The sequence below is a fragment of the Annulohypoxylon maeteangense genome (assembly GCF_022496945.1).
Source record: "Annulohypoxylon maeteangense strain CBS 123835 unplaced genomic scaffold GGS22scaffold_1, whole genome shotgun sequence".
Taxonomy (NCBI): Eukaryota; Fungi; Ascomycota; class Sordariomycetes; order Xylariales; family Hypoxylaceae; genus Annulohypoxylon; species Annulohypoxylon maeteangense.
This window is the reverse complement of record NW_025953248.1, coordinates 1,220,971-1,235,568: the sequence shown is the minus strand read 5'-3', so window position 1 is coordinate 1,235,568 and position 14,598 is coordinate 1,220,971. Positions and strand designations below refer to the sequence as shown.

Sequence of the window (14,598 nt, the reverse complement as noted above, 5' to 3'; positions counted from 1 at the left end):
GTACCTACTTATATAGTAAGAAACATGTCTACCTAGGCAGAGAAGATAGGTAAACTCAATGTGCATATGCCGTAACCTGATGTCCCAGATACTAGATAGCAGGACTCCATATCTTGGGAAACAAATCACAGAGATGAATGTCATACTCCGACTTCACAATACATCCGAGTAAAAAGCGTAAAAATAAACCGATAGGGCTGTATTTATGCCCCTTAGAACCTATGAGCGACGGAGGCAATGTCGTATATACACCTACGTATACGTATTCAACGTCCACCTCCCTATTCAACAACAACACCACCACCACAACTCCCCAGGTCATTCATAACAGACATGGATCCATATGTATTACTCGCCTCACCCATCTCCCCCTACCCTACCCTACCCACCCTACCCATCTCTTCCCATCCCTTCCCAACCCAACGCTCACCTCCCCGGCCTCTTCGCCTCCTTCGCCTTCTCAAGCAACAAATTCCGCATAGCAGCGCGAACATTGCGACTCCCCCCAAGCTTCGGTCCCTTCAGCACATCCTCGTCCTTCTGGCCCTTCCCTCCACCCGCTCCAGCCGCACCGCCGCCAGGAGGCGCATTAGCCGGCTTCTTGCGCTTCTGCTGGCGCTCGGCCTGCGCGTCCATGAACTCGCGGCGGAACTCCTCCGCAATCCGGTCGTCTGCCGCTTCGGCGCCCTCGGCACCGGGGGTCGCGGTCGCGGGGGGTGTGGGGGTTTCGTAGACGTCTACTTTGGGGGTGTTAGTGTTTCTGTACTATACCATCCATACCATACACACCATCCATACCACCCAACATAGGAAAGAAAAAGGGGATGGGAAGAGGGGCACTCACATCGATTCTCCCTCAAAATCTCCTCGACCAACTGGTCCCTGCGCACATCATCGCTCGTCCTGCGATTCCTCGGTCGCCAGGGTTTGCCATCGCGGCCTAACCGCACCTTCCGCGGGCGTCCGCCAGCACCACTACTCGCGTCGCCGTCTTCGTCGTCGGCAGCGGCTGTTTCGCCGTGGAGGAAGCGGCGCGTGGCGCGCTCGGTTAGCGCCTCGTTGCGGCTGCGCGCTTCATCGCCGAGGTCGATTTCCATGAGCTGGCCTTGCAGCGCGCGGTGCGGGTGTTCGGGTCTGGGTGTTGTTGTTGTTGTTGTTGTTGTTGATGTTGTGGTGTTATCGTTTGTCTCTTTGACTTGTTGGCTAGACGCAGACGGTGCGGTTAAGGTTGATCCTCGTAGGGTAGGGACGCTGGAAGACGAGGAAGCGACTGCGTGGTGTCGCCTGGCCAATTCGGATTCTATGTATTCCTCCCTTGCTCCATCAGCAGCTGCGCAGGCAATGATACGATAATCGGAGTTGAATTTGGCAGTGCCATTGACATGGCAGAAAGAGCGTGAATAGGAACATAAACAGAAAGAAGGGGAAAGAGGCGACACTCACATGTGCTTATTGACAATCTCGGCAGACAGTCCCGTCTGCGGCGCGAACCGCTTCTGCACGCCGGCCGCGACGTCCATCGCCTTGCCCTCCTCCTCGCGGATCATCAGGCTCAGGTCGTCGAGCATATCGTCAGCACCACCACCACTTGTCGCGCGCGCATCGGGATGGCCGCCGAACTTGACGCCGCCTAGCCGTGCCTTTCGCGCATTGCGGAGGCGCAGGACCTCGCTTACTAGTAGCCCATTTTCCCCCTCTTCTTCTGTCGCGGTGGTGGTTTCGGCTTGTTTTTCTGATGCGGTCGCTGATCGCGGCGTTTCTGCGGGATTCGTTGCGTCTTCGTTGATGTTGTTGATGGTGGTTGCATCGCTAATCGGTTCGGGTCGTTGCCTGTACGTCTTTCTCTTCTTTCCTCGGAAGACTACCTGTGGCACGATCTGAGGTTCCGGCGTCGCTTCTGAAGTCGCGCTATCCATGATGAAAGCTAGCTGTCGCTTTTAGGAGATTAATTCATGGATGGTCGGATTGATTCGAGTGTTGAAGAAATCAATGCGATTGATGTACTAGGTACGAAGTACGTACAACATTGAAATGATTGAAAGTCCAAGTGCTGTGTAACATTGAGTCTAGACTGCGGTCTTCGGAAGTATTTAGTTTACCCGGTGATATGCCGCTTATCGATTCTAGACCGATCCCCCCGTAGATAAGTCCGTCATTGTATGTCCGAAGCCATACATGAACCATGCATACTATACGTATTCCTAGATGTAATCTGCTACAACCATAATTAAACCCTCAATATGTCACAAAGAGTATGTGGGATTCTGCTTCAGATAAGTTTAATGTTATGATTACGGACTAAACGGATCCAGGTTTACTTCTTGGCTCATGGCCGAGTCCAAGGTATGAACAACCTCAACTCCACATTGATGGCTAGCGGAGTATGTAGATAGAGACTACAAGACTGACGTCACAATACGATAGGCGTAAGCTACCGATATTTCGCCCATAAGAAGGCAGCAGAGCACAGCATCACCGGGTGGTGCCGAAATACCGAGAATGGCAAAGTAAGGCAATCTCGTTGTAATGTGTATTAGATGCACTCACACAATCTAGGTCGAAGGCGAGGCCCAAGGAGAAGAAGACTCCATCAAGTCGTTTCTGAAGGAACTCGACAGAGGCCCGACTCATGCTCATGTTGTACGACTCGACAAAGAATCCCGTGATGTGCAAGAAGGGGAGTCCCGCTTCGAGGTCCGGAGATAAGGGATGAGACCAAACATAGAGTATCCTACATATAACCTCGACGAAGCCGCAACGTGAAGGGGTATAAGCTGTATTCGTATAAGCCGTAACATAACCCCAGTTTCATATCATTGTAAAGATATGGTTTCTACCTGTATTCAAAATGTCTTAAATTGTTAGAATCCCCTTCCTTTCCTCTTAGCCACGGGCTTCTTCACCGCGCCGGAAGTGATAATCTTCTTAGTCCCATTCTTTACCGCGGGTTTCTTCGCCGCCCGTTCTTCCTCTTGCTGCTTCTGCTCTTCATATTTCTTCTTATCTTCTGCCATCTTGGCCTCGATCTCCATCTTGCGATTAAACTCTGTCTCGGTAATGCGCTTCTCCCGAGCCGAATATCCCTTCTCCTTTACGGAATAAAACACGCCGCCCAGCTCGGCGAGCCAATGAGGATCAACGGATGTCACTGTAGACATGTACTCTTTCGAGGTAAGGATAAGCTCGTGGTAAATAACGTAGTCCGGCAAGAAGCCAAGACCATAGAGCGCACTTGTAGGATGGAGTTGCACAGTAACCGATGTGCGCAAGTTGATATACTCCCCGATACCCTTGACTTTAGCTGCCTGATGATAGTAGCCCGAACAGATGCACTTGCGAATGACGTCCCAATCCGTGCCGCAACTGATCATCTGCATTTTTTGCATCTTCATGATGTCTAGAAGCTGATCTCTAATTTCCTTTGCCCTGCGTAAGGACTTTGGGTGTAGAAAATGACGGGTACACCATCCGTCGGAATGGCCGTTTGTTTTCCACTGAGAATATACGTGAAGGTAAGTAAGATGATCAGACTCGGGTACGAAGAACTTTTCGCGTGCCGCATCTGACTCTTCTTGCCGTTCCTTCGGACGGTAAAAGACGTTAGGGACGGACAACATAGAGACAATAGTCACCATCTCCTCACTACAGCCGTACTCCTCGGACATGATAAGAAGTTTCGCCAAAGATGGGTCCATGGGGAAAGCATTCATCTTAGACCCTAGATCCGTCAGTTCCCCGAGGTTGTCCAACGCGCCTAGAGCCCAAAGGTCGAAAAGAGAAGTGGTAATGGTATCTTGCGGAGGCGGATCCATAAAATCGAAATCGAGTAAGTCGCGAACACCTAAAGATTTGAGCAATAGCACTGTATTGCTGAGATTCGTCCTTTGAATTTCGGGAATCGTCTGGATATAAAGTTCATCCTTGTAAGCTTTTTCGGTGTATAAACGGAATGCTTTGCCCGGACCAGTTCGACCTGCACGACCTGCTCGTTGGCCGCCGTTCGCTTGCGATATTGGAGTAATCTGCAACGTATCCATACCCATTCGAGGGTTGTATACCTTCAATTTGGAATATCCTGCGTCTACCACATACATGATACCGTCGACTGTCAAACTAGTTTCTGCGATATTCGTAGCCACAATACATTTCCGAACTCCGGGTGGCGCCCTATCGAAGATCTTGGCTTGGAGATCTGCGGGCATTTGACTGTAGATGGGAAGGATGCTGAGCTTGGGCGGATCTTTCAGAGCATCGAGACGCTCTCGCACCAATTCACAGGTGCACTCAATATCTTCTTGACCTGTCATGAACACCAAAATATCGCCAGGGTCCTGTGATATATGGATTGAAAGCACCGACTGAACGGCTTGGTCAACGTAGTCTTCAACTGGCGACCTGTGGAACATGATATTGACAGGGAAAGTTCGACCAGGAATGGTGAATTCGGGTGCTCCACCAAAGAAATCCGAGAATCGCTTCGAGTTCATGGTAGCTGATGTGACTATTAGCTTGAGGTCTCTTCGGCGCTGTAGTATCTTATTGAAAAGACCCATTAGCACGTCCGTATTCAGGGCTCGCTCGTGAGCTTCGTCCATAATCACGCATGAGTAGCGATCCAAATCTCGTTCGTTCAGGGATTCTCGAAGTAGAACACCATCTGTCATATATTTGATGACAGTATCTTTACTAGTGCAGTCTTCGAATCGGATAGCATAACCAACCGTACTGCCTAGCTTGACCTCCATCTCTTCAGCCACTCGTTTCGCCACGCTCATGGCTGCGACTCGTCGGGGTTGTGTACAACCTATGAGACCACGTTCTCCATATCCTTCTTCGTATAAGAACTGCGTCAGTTGCGTCGTCTTTCCCGAACCAGTCTCACCAACCACGATAACGACTTGGTTATCCCTAATGACTCTTAGAAGATCCTCTCGCACCGCGAATGCGGGCAGGAATTCTCTCTGCTCACGTAATGTCTTGCTCTGACTGAATTCGCTCGCGCCGTCATTCTTTTTCATGTGCTCACTGAATTTGTTGGCTCCAGATTTCGTGGCGTCGTCTTCGGTGGCTATTGGTAGAGCACTGTCGCCTTCGTCTTCCTTTACACCCATAAGATTTCCAAGCGCAGTACCCGCCATATTAGTAGCCTCTTGGGCTTGTCGTTGCCGTTCCCGTTGCTGTCTCCTTTCCTTCACCACGCGACTACCTTTACGACTGAATATGGCCATATCACTCTGGTAATCCTTCACGGCAGGGACGGGTTCCAACTGCTTGGTAAATACGGTACGTCCATCTAGAAAAGGGGGTTTAAGATCGTGGACAAGTAAATGAGTGCGGATTCCCTCATTATCATCGTCAAAGTCATCGCCTAAGCCTCGTCGTTGGGCGACACCAGACGTAAGCATGCGATTAGTTTCCCAAGCATCGTTATCTTTCTGCCTTTGCAGTTGACGCGCATTCATATGCTTTCCGGACTTTTTCTCGATCAGTTCGGCCTCTCGCTGTTGCTGTTCGACCCACGAGGTATCGTACGATCCGAATGGATTATGGGAATCATCGCCAAAGGTATGACCAGTCTCGTCACCAGCGTACCAATCTCGGTCGAGGGCATTTTGTTCTTCTAAGCTCACTTGCGGTTCCGGACCATCGAATTCTTGTTGTTTTGGAGTTGACGCATAATGAGATTGGCCGCGAGGAGTGGAAGCGCGTGAGTTGGAGCTATGTTGGAAGCGATTTTGCGGTCGAGAAGGATGACTTCGGCTTGGAAGAGAAGAGTAGCGGTCGTCGGAACGAAGGGGATTGAACTCTAGCTTCCGTCTCTTGGAGCTGCTTCTATCTTCCCTATCCATTCTTGGAAAGATTTTTCGTTGAATAGACCACCTAGGGAGTCTTGATTGTCACCGGCGGGTTAAGGTGCTGAATAGTTTATTTAGGCGATGGAAAGAAAACAAAAAGTGAAGGTGAGCCCATCACCCAGTAATAGGTACCTACGTACCTTGTCATTTTAGCGCTGATCTTAGATCGATTTTCTTATCTGTACTTATCGATAGGAGCAGCCCCGCTAAAATTTACAGTCGAATTTTTGTGAATTCAAAAGTTCGCGGGGCTTAAGATCTTGATTTTTTTGCGCCCAGGACAACGATCTGGTTAATATAATTCAGATTGTTAATTGCCAGCCATGTCTACTATGATCACCACATCGACGTGGGTGCCGCGAGGCTTTGCGGCGCCCTTCCCTGCCAAATACGATTTTGACGAGGACGAGTTTGAGAGGATAGCCAGTCTAGCCAAGCTGCAGCTAGACGATGCGAATGAGGATTTACAAGATGCGCAAGATGGAGACGAAGAGGAAGAGACAAATGAGAAGAACGGCGAGAAGGACACAGTCGATTCAAAAAACAAGCCCTCGTCAGAGAATGGCGACGTTGAAGAGTAAGTTAACACTCGTTCTCGTTATTATACTCGACTAGCTACTAATTTTCTAAAAGCATTGACGTTGATGACGATGACCTCAAGAAGTACGATTTAGAACATTACGATGACGACGACGAAGATGGCGAGGGCCAAAGCATGGATATGTTTGGAAACATAAAATCTCTTGCATACTACGAATCCAACAAAGACGACCCATATATTACTATACCCGAGGGAGATGTCGACGAGGATGACGATAGGGAAGAACTACAAATCTTAGCAACAGACAACCTCCTACTAGCCGCCAAAGTCGAAGACGAGCTTGCGCATCTCGAAGTCTACGTATACGAAGACGAAGCAGACAATCTTTACGTACACCACGACATCATGCTCCCCGCGATACCCCTCTGTGTCGAGTGGCTCGACATCCCCGTATCGAAATCCAACGTCGACAAAGACTCGACAGCGAACTTCGTCGCGATAGGTACAATGGACCCCGATATCGAAGTCTGGGACTTGGACACCATAGATTGCATGTATCCCAATGCGATCCTAGGCCAAGGCGCAAACCCACAAGAGGCAGAAAAGAAGAAAAAGAAAAAGAAGAAGTCGAAGAAGGCCAATGACGAGTACCACGTCGACGCGGTCCTATCCCTAGCCGCCAACCGGAAACACCGAAACCTACTAGCCTCCGCGTCGGCAGATAAGACAGTGAAGCTGTGGGACTTGCACACGGCGAAGTGCGCCAAGTCCTACTCGTACCACACAGACAAAGTGTGCTCGCTAGCATGGCACGCGGTCGAGTCTACAGTGCTTCTGAGCGGGAGCTACGACCGCACGATCGTCGCATCCGACATGCGAGCGCCCGAAGCCAAGGCGCCGCGATGGGGAGTGGAAAGCGACGTCGAGAACGTGCGGTGGGACCCGCACGACCCCAATTTCTTCTACGTGTCGACGGAGAACGGGATCATACATTACCACGACATCCGCAACGCGCCGCCGAACCCGTCCGCGAGCAAGCCCGTGTGGACGCTGCAGGCCCACGACGAGTCCCTCTCCTCCTTCGACATCAACGCCCACATCCCGGGCTTCATGGCCACCGGGTCCACCGACAAGACCGTCAAGCTCTGGAACATCCAGCCCACGGGCCCCGCCATGGTCGTCTCGCGTAATCTGGACGTCGGTAAGGTGTTCGCGGCGCACTTCGCGCCGGACGCCGAGGTCGCGTTCCGGCTCGCCGTCGCCGGAAGCAAGGGCACCATGCACGTCTGGGACACCAGCACCAACTTCTCCGTGCGCCAGGCTTTCGCGCACAAGATATCCGACAAGGACAGGGCCACCAGCGACATCAAGGAGAGATTAATCGGCGTCGAGGAGTACGAGAGTTCCTCCGACGACGGCGATGAGGGCGGCGAGGATGAGAACGGCGACCCGGAATCTATGGATGAGGATTAAAGTCAAGACTGGGGCTGTGGGCCATGGATGTCTCGCGGCTAGATCAGATGTCGCGGCTAGACGCATTTCTGGTTCGACAGTCTGGTGCTCACCTAAGGTAAGGTTAGAGTTACACGGACCAGAAAACATGTTTCTGGTTTCAAACCAACCTACCTAGTCTTCGGATGAACCAGTTCGAGGCCGGGTTTATTTATAAACATGTCAATGTGTCAAAGGCGAGCAAAAGTTGGGAAACGGGGTACGTGGGTGAAACTAGAAGGGATGTGTAACACATCATCGTTGCTCCTTTTTTTCGAGAGCTCGCCTAATAATTACAGTACAGATGAATGCTACCATCTCATTACCTTAATCGAGATATCGGGTCGTATGTCTTGCCAGATCGCGAGATCGTAGGATCTGCCGAGCCTCTGAATTGCATCGCAGTGGGATGTTAGTTACACGAGCATAGGAATAGCTGAATTATTAGATGATGATTGATTTTATCGCTTTATTGTTTCGTGGCTTGGCTGATTATTTCTCTCAATTGGAGCCAACAGCCAATGAGTTCGCCGAAGTTACCTACCTGAATATTCAATTGCGTTACCAGTTTTGAAAATTACGAAAGATTCTAGAAATCTTAATTTCAATGGATATTGAGGCCAACAAGTAAACGCCGAACTGGCGAAGGCGAAGGCTGAGTTATGTGGCACATACAACTCCCCCTTACCAATTAACCTCTTGAAAGGGAGAGACATGGACAACCATGCGAAACAATATGTAAGCCAGCGTGCGTGGTTAGAGTACGTACATCTAGTACATGCAAATGTACATGTCATCTAGGTAGGTTAGAAACATCGTCAGAAACATCGAAGAGAGGGGCAGAAAAGTATTTGGTTCCCTCAATTGTGACCAAGCTGTGACCAAGTAGGGAGAAGAATGCCCGCACTGGATACGAGATAAGATGCTATCGTGACGACGACCACTGCAGGTTTGGGCGGTCCGATGCAGAGCACGTCCAGTTTGTGCGCACTTACTGACATAGGATAGGACAATCATAGCCGATAGGACCGGCACCTTGATTACGACGCCGCCTCGTGGGGCCGCTTTCTCTCGGCGACAAAACCAGCAAGAGATCAGAGGTTGGTCTGGAGACTGGAAGAGAGCGCCTGAAGGTGAAACACCCGAGAAGCCACAGCCAATGATGGCTGAGAACAAGTAGCCAATGAGGATTTCTCCGCAATTAACGCCTTGCGTGCCCTTTAGCATGGCTTCGTCGGTTTCAACTGCGGGAACCCTAGTCAGTTTGTTTCCTCTTTTCTTTCTTCTCTTTCTCTCTGCTTCTTCCCGAAACGGGAAAGTCTTGTCGAAAACCGAGCAATCAACTTGATATGTTAGAGGGCAAGGGGGGATCCCCGGTTCCTGCGAAAGCGTTCAGGAGATTCGCCCACTCACAGGCCACCGTTCCCACGATCAGCACGATTCTGTCAGTGGGCTTGCAGGCTTTATCAGATCCATGTCGACGGTGGAGGCTTGGGACCTGGCGCGGTAAATTGCAAGGTCAGACCTTTATTCAAGCGCATTGAAAACTGATCAAGACTAAACCAGTCTTTGTCTTGTGGGATTAAATGCACGATTCAGGTTCTCTATTTCGAGAAGAAAGTGGCCAGACCTGCTAAATCAACTTGTGACCAAGTCCAACCAAAGCAACTAAAAGCTCTTTGAGGTGGTAGAATGTGATCCGAGTACATGGACGTCGTCAGAATGATGGCCACGTAACGGTGCAATCTTATGTTGCATTAATCGGGATGACTTGATGAGTTGTGCAATCAATAGAAAAAAGTATGTCATATCTGTATGTTAGCGATGGAGGGTGAGTTGGGCGAGGAGAGGTGAAAGATTCTTGAGTTCTTTGATGTTTGCTTCGATACAATTGGGTAGAACTGCGTTGGTACCTGCATATTGTGTGCTGCTCAACGTGGCGTGGAGGGTCGGTGGACGGCGCCCACGGTGGTAAGTCGGGAGACTCGCCGGAAAGCCTAGGTAGCTAATAAAAATCAAGAACAAAGGCTCCCTCTTAGAGGCTAGACACCTGATTCGGCAGCCCATAACCTGCCCAGCATTTAGGGTCCAGGGGTAAAAGGCACTCGTCGGCCAATCCGCGGTCCCTGTTTATTAGATTCGCCTGGGTTCCCGTCCCGCACTTTTCTCCAAGTAGGAAGCGCCTAAAAAAATCATTAGGGAACTCCACAGGGATCTTTAGGTCGTCGTAGTGCCACTGTAGTGGAAGTCGTTGTCTCTCTTTAGTCCTCAGGTACCACCGTCGATCGATCAGATTGTCTTTTCTTTCCTAAGCCCTAGCTGAAGATTTATACTAGGTTGACTAAGATATTGAGGGATGATATATAATAATGTGATGAAAGTGGCCAAGATAATCAAAGAAAGGGAATATGCGTCTTAGATGGATGTTTGTTAGATTGAGATTGTGAGATTGTGACTGTGACTTGTCTGTCTGTAGGTGAAAGAACAAAGAATCTGGACGGGTCAGTGCAGTTGGCTGCGAGTAAGTTGTTAGTAAAGTCCACCTCCATTAAATCCACTAATCATGAGTGGATACTTCAAACCCCGGTAGGGAGGACATGCGCAGATGTACTTTGACAAAGTGTTTGGGTCACCTATACACCGTGAAAGCCATAGATTTGCCTACATGTGACACACAAATTTACGGGATTGATTAGTACCTGTAACTTAGCAGATACTTTCCGCCCTAAGCTCGCACCCATTTCCCTGTAAGTGACCAGGTCCCCTAGGGCTTCAATGTTCTTTCCCATGTCGTCCCCTTGTATGCGCTTTATTATCGTTTCTCGTCGCCATCCTTTTCATCTCTAAAGTGCCTGCACTCTCCTTTTACCTTGTCTTTTACCTCTTATCCCACTCATTCTATCCACTTTCCCATCCCACTGGGACTATTCTTCCTATTCATCATTCATTCACTATTGTTCTTCTTGATTCTCACCCAAACTTGTCGCCGGCCACGAATTAACAAGTCGATTTGAGATCAGAATTCAATCCTTACTTTCACTAACAACACATACGACGACGACGTTTCTCGCCAATATCGATCCTTGGTCAAATCAGGAACCTGGTTGTTTCACTGTTTCGTTCTAGTACATTCAATATCCCATTTTTAGCATCAAAACTCCAAACAACGTGGAGATCACTTACACTTAAGAACTACTATCTCTCTTTTCGAACAATCAACCGACAAAATTTCATTATTGACGGTAGATTTGTGTGGATATACGCGGAAAGTAAAAAAGAAAGAAAAGGAAAAGACAAGCTCCACAGGCCATCACTTTAAGGAATACTGTGAGAGTTTGATATCATACATCATACTTCGACAAACCTTCGAAAGGGTCGAAAAGGGTCGACTGCACTTGTCATACAATCAATCGACACACGCATTTCACTTCGTTGCGGCGACTCCACCTCATTTTAGGTCACCTTATTATTCACCTTGACTCTATCAGGAACTCCGGAAAATCAACCGTCAACCTGTTGCTGCTTCAGCAAGTGACAAGTAACGGCAACCTTACGTTTTCGCAGCTGGACTAGACTTGCCCATCACTAGGCGCTTCTGCTTGGTCATTCAAGGTAACGATACACCTGATTTTAGAGGGGAGACCGAGACCCCGCGATCTCACAGGATCACATCAGGTTGTTTCGGTAGAACCAACCACACTGTCCACCTGCCTAATCAGGGTAACATCGTTCCCTGCACAAGCTTCTGTTGAGCGCGCGTCCAAAAGCGGCATCTAGCACATTAACAAGACAAGTCTTAGTGTGCTATTATCACTCCGGCTTTTCGCTCAACTTAGGGTTGTCACATTACCCGACTTTGTCAACCGTCAGTCAATTCTAGCCACGAGCTTTAGGTTTCTAACCTGCTCCCCTCGCACATCCTTTGTGAAGAGGGTTTGGCATTCGAAAGCGGATTCGCGGCTTCGCGCAGCTCGGAGAAAGTTGTAGGAGCGCGATTTCTGACTGATCCAATTATCAGCTTATATTGGAGATCTGCGCTGTCGGATACCCGCTCCCAAGTGACACAACATAAATCCGAGCACGCCGGGACTAGGCGCCTTTAAGTGTGTTGCTTCATATTCTGGAAGTTATCCAGGATAGAGACACGTTTTCTTCCGATATTGTATATCATCAAGAGGTTCAAAAACCCACCGTCAAGATGTCTCTTGCGCGCGCATTCACAACGAGGCGAAAGCAGTCGCAAGACTTCAGCATACTGCCGCAGCGGAGCAACACTACTGCCAGGAACAATTCCATCTCCCTCCGCAGTAAGATCTCTGGCCCTATGGAGCTCACACACACAACCAACATGCTCGCATACAATGCGCCAGATCTATACCCTCAATCAGAGGCTTCCCCGACCGAATCTAGCAAATCTGATGATTCCTCTATTGATACTCCCCGTACCAGCGCATCGTCGCCGCCGACGAGTCCCGATCTACCGTCTGTAGACCGATCTGGTTTGCCGGAGCCTAACCACCTTTCATGCTACTTTGTCGCCCCGGGTAACAAGCAGGCTCCAGTTCCGACCGAGGCTCCAGTGATCCCTAAGCGCTCGCCATCGCACACTAAGAAGGCATCTATGGATAACTTGGCTAACAAGTTCTCGCGCTTTTCCAACCAATCCGGCAAATCTGTCTCCACCAAGGCGAGCTTTTCTCTTTCTCGTTCGTCATCGACCTCAACGACAGCCACAACCCTTTCGTCGGGTTCATTTTCACGAAAGGGTTCGATTTCTTCGCCTATTGTACCCGCAGTGCCTCCCATGGTCGTATCGCCACCCCCAGCTCGTCCCAGTCTCCGCCGTGACTATCCCGACTCGCAGCATCCTTTCGGTCAAGAGTTGGCTCAAGTGTCAGAGCTTGCGGAGGAATTGGGCGTGAAAGAGAAGATGGATGTGATCGACGAAGAAGAGCAGGACCTCATCGCTAAGGGCCTCTGCCGATTCCGACCCGAGGATTACCTGGCCGAAGTTCAAGGACTCTTCTCCACATTCTTTAAGCATGAGCCAACCGCGTTGGCTCAAGTGTGGATTTAAACGGCAATCAGATCGCTTTCATTCCATATCTCGCCGCTGAGGATATGGGATCGCACCATCCGCGGCATTTCGATGTACATATTGGACAGTTTACATACAAGTCTACGCACAAAACCTACCGAATAAGAACGGGCCTGGTACAGGAGACTTGGTGATCAGATTTACGGATTCAGAGGAGTTAGGGTTGATATTGCATTCGAGGCTAGGTCGAAAAGAGGGACCCAGGGCGTTTGAGGGCAGATTTGCGATTTGTGGATTAATACCCCGAGACACTTGACACTCGACCTCTGGCGGTCATTTTCTTCTGTTATTTGGCGAGTTTTAGGCGGATTTCTGTAGGACACACAATCTGTGGTCTACGAGGCAACTCTTGAACCTTCGGGCCAAGAGTGCAGCACTCATTAGTTCATATGGATAACGTCCTTTCTCTTTATGAATCAGGATTAGGTAGTTTTAAACGACGAACCGAATATCAAGATGCGCGCAGAGACATGATTATTGACGAGTTTTACACTATTATTTTACATGATGATACTTGCATGAATAACTCATTCGCCATGAGTTTACTTGTGATACTGAGCATGTGTAGATGGATATTTTGAACATGCAAATAAATTCCTCTCAATTGATTCTATGGGTAGTAAAGTGTGCTCTGGTGCATTCTACTAACGATCGGCCTAATCTTCATCTACCGGACGTCGTACGTGTACTCAACGCACATCGAGCACGGAGCGAATAGCGTCATTCTTGACTAACGATCACAGTCATGTCACTATTTCTGCAAGGCATGTTACATAAAGATACATGTAATGCGGTGCATCACACTCCCCACACTCGAATCGATTGACTTGCTATAGATAGCAAGCGACCCCTCCTTGTGGTGGTTTGGGTAGGTCCTCAGTGCGGAGGGGAGGGGGGTCTGATGATAAGAGCCTCCTCCTTATTCTGGATTAGCACCGGTGGGATGTGTCAGGCTTTACTGGAGAGGGCAGTTCTTGGGTCAGCACCACTTAAAGGATCCTTATATATACCTAGTGTCTTCCTAACATACATACCTCGGTCTGGAACTGAAACTGATCTTCTACTTGGAACTGGAGGGAAATTCATACATATGCAGAGCTTCTCTAGATCCTGTGGCTTGGAGCGGACTTGAAAACGGGTCACTCGGCCTACGATCTGGGCTGAAATTGTGCCTTGTGTGTGCGTGCTAAGTGGCAGAATCCGGGACTACCGAGCATCCGAAAGCGAAGGAGTGCAAACTTGCTTGAATTATTCCCCCTACTAACCTTAATACCGAGCTTACCACGGGGATTGCGAATATAACGTAAGAGGCTTCAATAGATAGCTTGCTACTTATTTATCTAAGGACATAAGTATTTGCGCGCAACTAGGTAGTAGCGGGCATCAGAACTTTATCTCATACAGATCGAATGCCGGAGGTAAGTAAGCTGGGAGGACGAGATCCACTATGGCTGTCCGGATAGGCAGTTTCGATAGTAAGCTGGTGATCCTTGGTCCCATATATTTCAGACGGAGGAGTATGCAGATATACGCCTTCTGCGTCATGAAGCTCGGCGGCCGATCCGAGAAGGCTCTGTATCATCGGATCGTGGCCAGTTCGGTGCGGCTCGTAG

General features: G+C 49.3%; 5 protein-coding genes across 5 annotated transcripts; 3 read left to right on the top strand and 2 right to left on the bottom strand.

Annotated features, from left to right (window-relative positions):
- Positions 1-423: 423 nt before the first annotated feature.
- GGS22DRAFT_149234 (uncharacterized protein) lies at positions 424-2,019 on the bottom strand (the record flags this gene model as incomplete). Its single annotated transcript, XM_047959114.1, has 3 exons — positions 1,444-2,019; positions 845-1,314; positions 424-740 (listed from the first exon to the last, which is right to left on the bottom strand). Exons 1-3 carry the CDS (start codon positions 1,914-1,916, stop codon positions 427-429), a joined length of 1,257 nt encoding a protein of 418 aa, XP_047823662.1. The 5' UTR covers positions 1,917-2,019.
- A 172-nt stretch (positions 2,020-2,191) lies between these two features.
- GGS22DRAFT_4387 (Acylphosphatase) lies at positions 2,192-2,784 on the top strand. Its single transcript, XM_047967089.1, has 4 exons — positions 2,192-2,252; positions 2,313-2,343; positions 2,425-2,507; positions 2,557-2,784. Exons 1-4 carry the CDS (start codon positions 2,241-2,243, stop codon positions 2,704-2,706), a joined length of 276 nt encoding a protein of 91 aa, XP_047823661.1. The 5' UTR covers positions 2,192-2,240; the 3' UTR covers positions 2,707-2,784.
- On the bottom strand, positions 2,256-6,009 carry GGS22DRAFT_149231 (P-loop containing nucleoside triphosphate hydrolase protein). Its single transcript, XM_047959113.1, has 2 exons — positions 2,425-6,009; positions 2,256-2,343 (listed from the first exon to the last, which is right to left on the bottom strand). The coding sequence occupies exon 1, from the start codon at positions 5,847-5,849 to the stop codon at positions 2,862-2,864; it is 2,988 nt and encodes a 995-aa protein (XP_047823660.1). The 5' UTR covers positions 5,850-6,009; the 3' UTR covers positions 2,256-2,343; positions 2,425-2,861.
- A 108-nt stretch (positions 6,010-6,117) lies between these two features.
- On the top strand, positions 6,118-8,351 carry GGS22DRAFT_149229 (WD40 repeat-like protein). Its single transcript, XM_047959112.1, has 3 exons — positions 6,118-6,432; positions 6,489-7,959; positions 8,021-8,351. Exons 1-2 carry the CDS (start codon positions 6,179-6,181, stop codon positions 7,867-7,869), a joined length of 1,635 nt encoding a protein of 544 aa, XP_047823659.1. The 5' UTR covers positions 6,118-6,178; the 3' UTR covers positions 7,870-7,959; positions 8,021-8,351.
- Positions 8,352-11,381: 3,030 nt separating this feature from the next.
- Positions 11,382-13,169, top strand: GGS22DRAFT_4367 (uncharacterized protein). The gene has a single exon (XM_047967086.1). It carries the CDS (start codon positions 12,086-12,088, stop codon positions 12,962-12,964), a length of 879 nt encoding a protein of 292 aa, XP_047823658.1. The 5' UTR covers positions 11,382-12,085; the 3' UTR covers positions 12,965-13,169.
- Positions 13,170-14,598: the final 1,429 nt, after the last annotated feature.

Coding starts and splice junctions, on each gene's coding strand:
- GGS22DRAFT_4387 (XM_047967089.1), top strand. Junction 2,344..2,424: donor GGCTCATGGCCGAGTCCAAG/GTATGAACAACC, acceptor ACAATACGATAG/GCGTAAGCTACCGATATTTC. Junction 2,508..2,556: donor GAAATACCGAGAATGGCAAA/GTAAGGCAATCT, acceptor CACACAATCTAG/GTCGAAGGCGAGGCCCAAGG.
- GGS22DRAFT_4367 (XM_047967086.1), top strand. CDS start 12,086: ATGTCTCTTGCGCGCGCATTCACAACGAGGCGAAAGCAGTCGCAAGAC.
- GGS22DRAFT_149231 (XM_047959113.1), bottom strand. CDS start 5,849: ATGGATAGGGAAGATAGAAGCAGCTCCAAGAGACGGAAGCTAGAGTTC.
- GGS22DRAFT_149229 (XM_047959112.1), top strand. CDS start 6,179: ATGTCTACTATGATCACCACATCGACGTGGGTGCCGCGAGGCTTTGCG. Junction 6,433..6,488: donor GAGAATGGCGACGTTGAAGA/GTAAGTTAACAC, acceptor ATTTTCTAAAAG/CATTGACGTTGATGACGATG.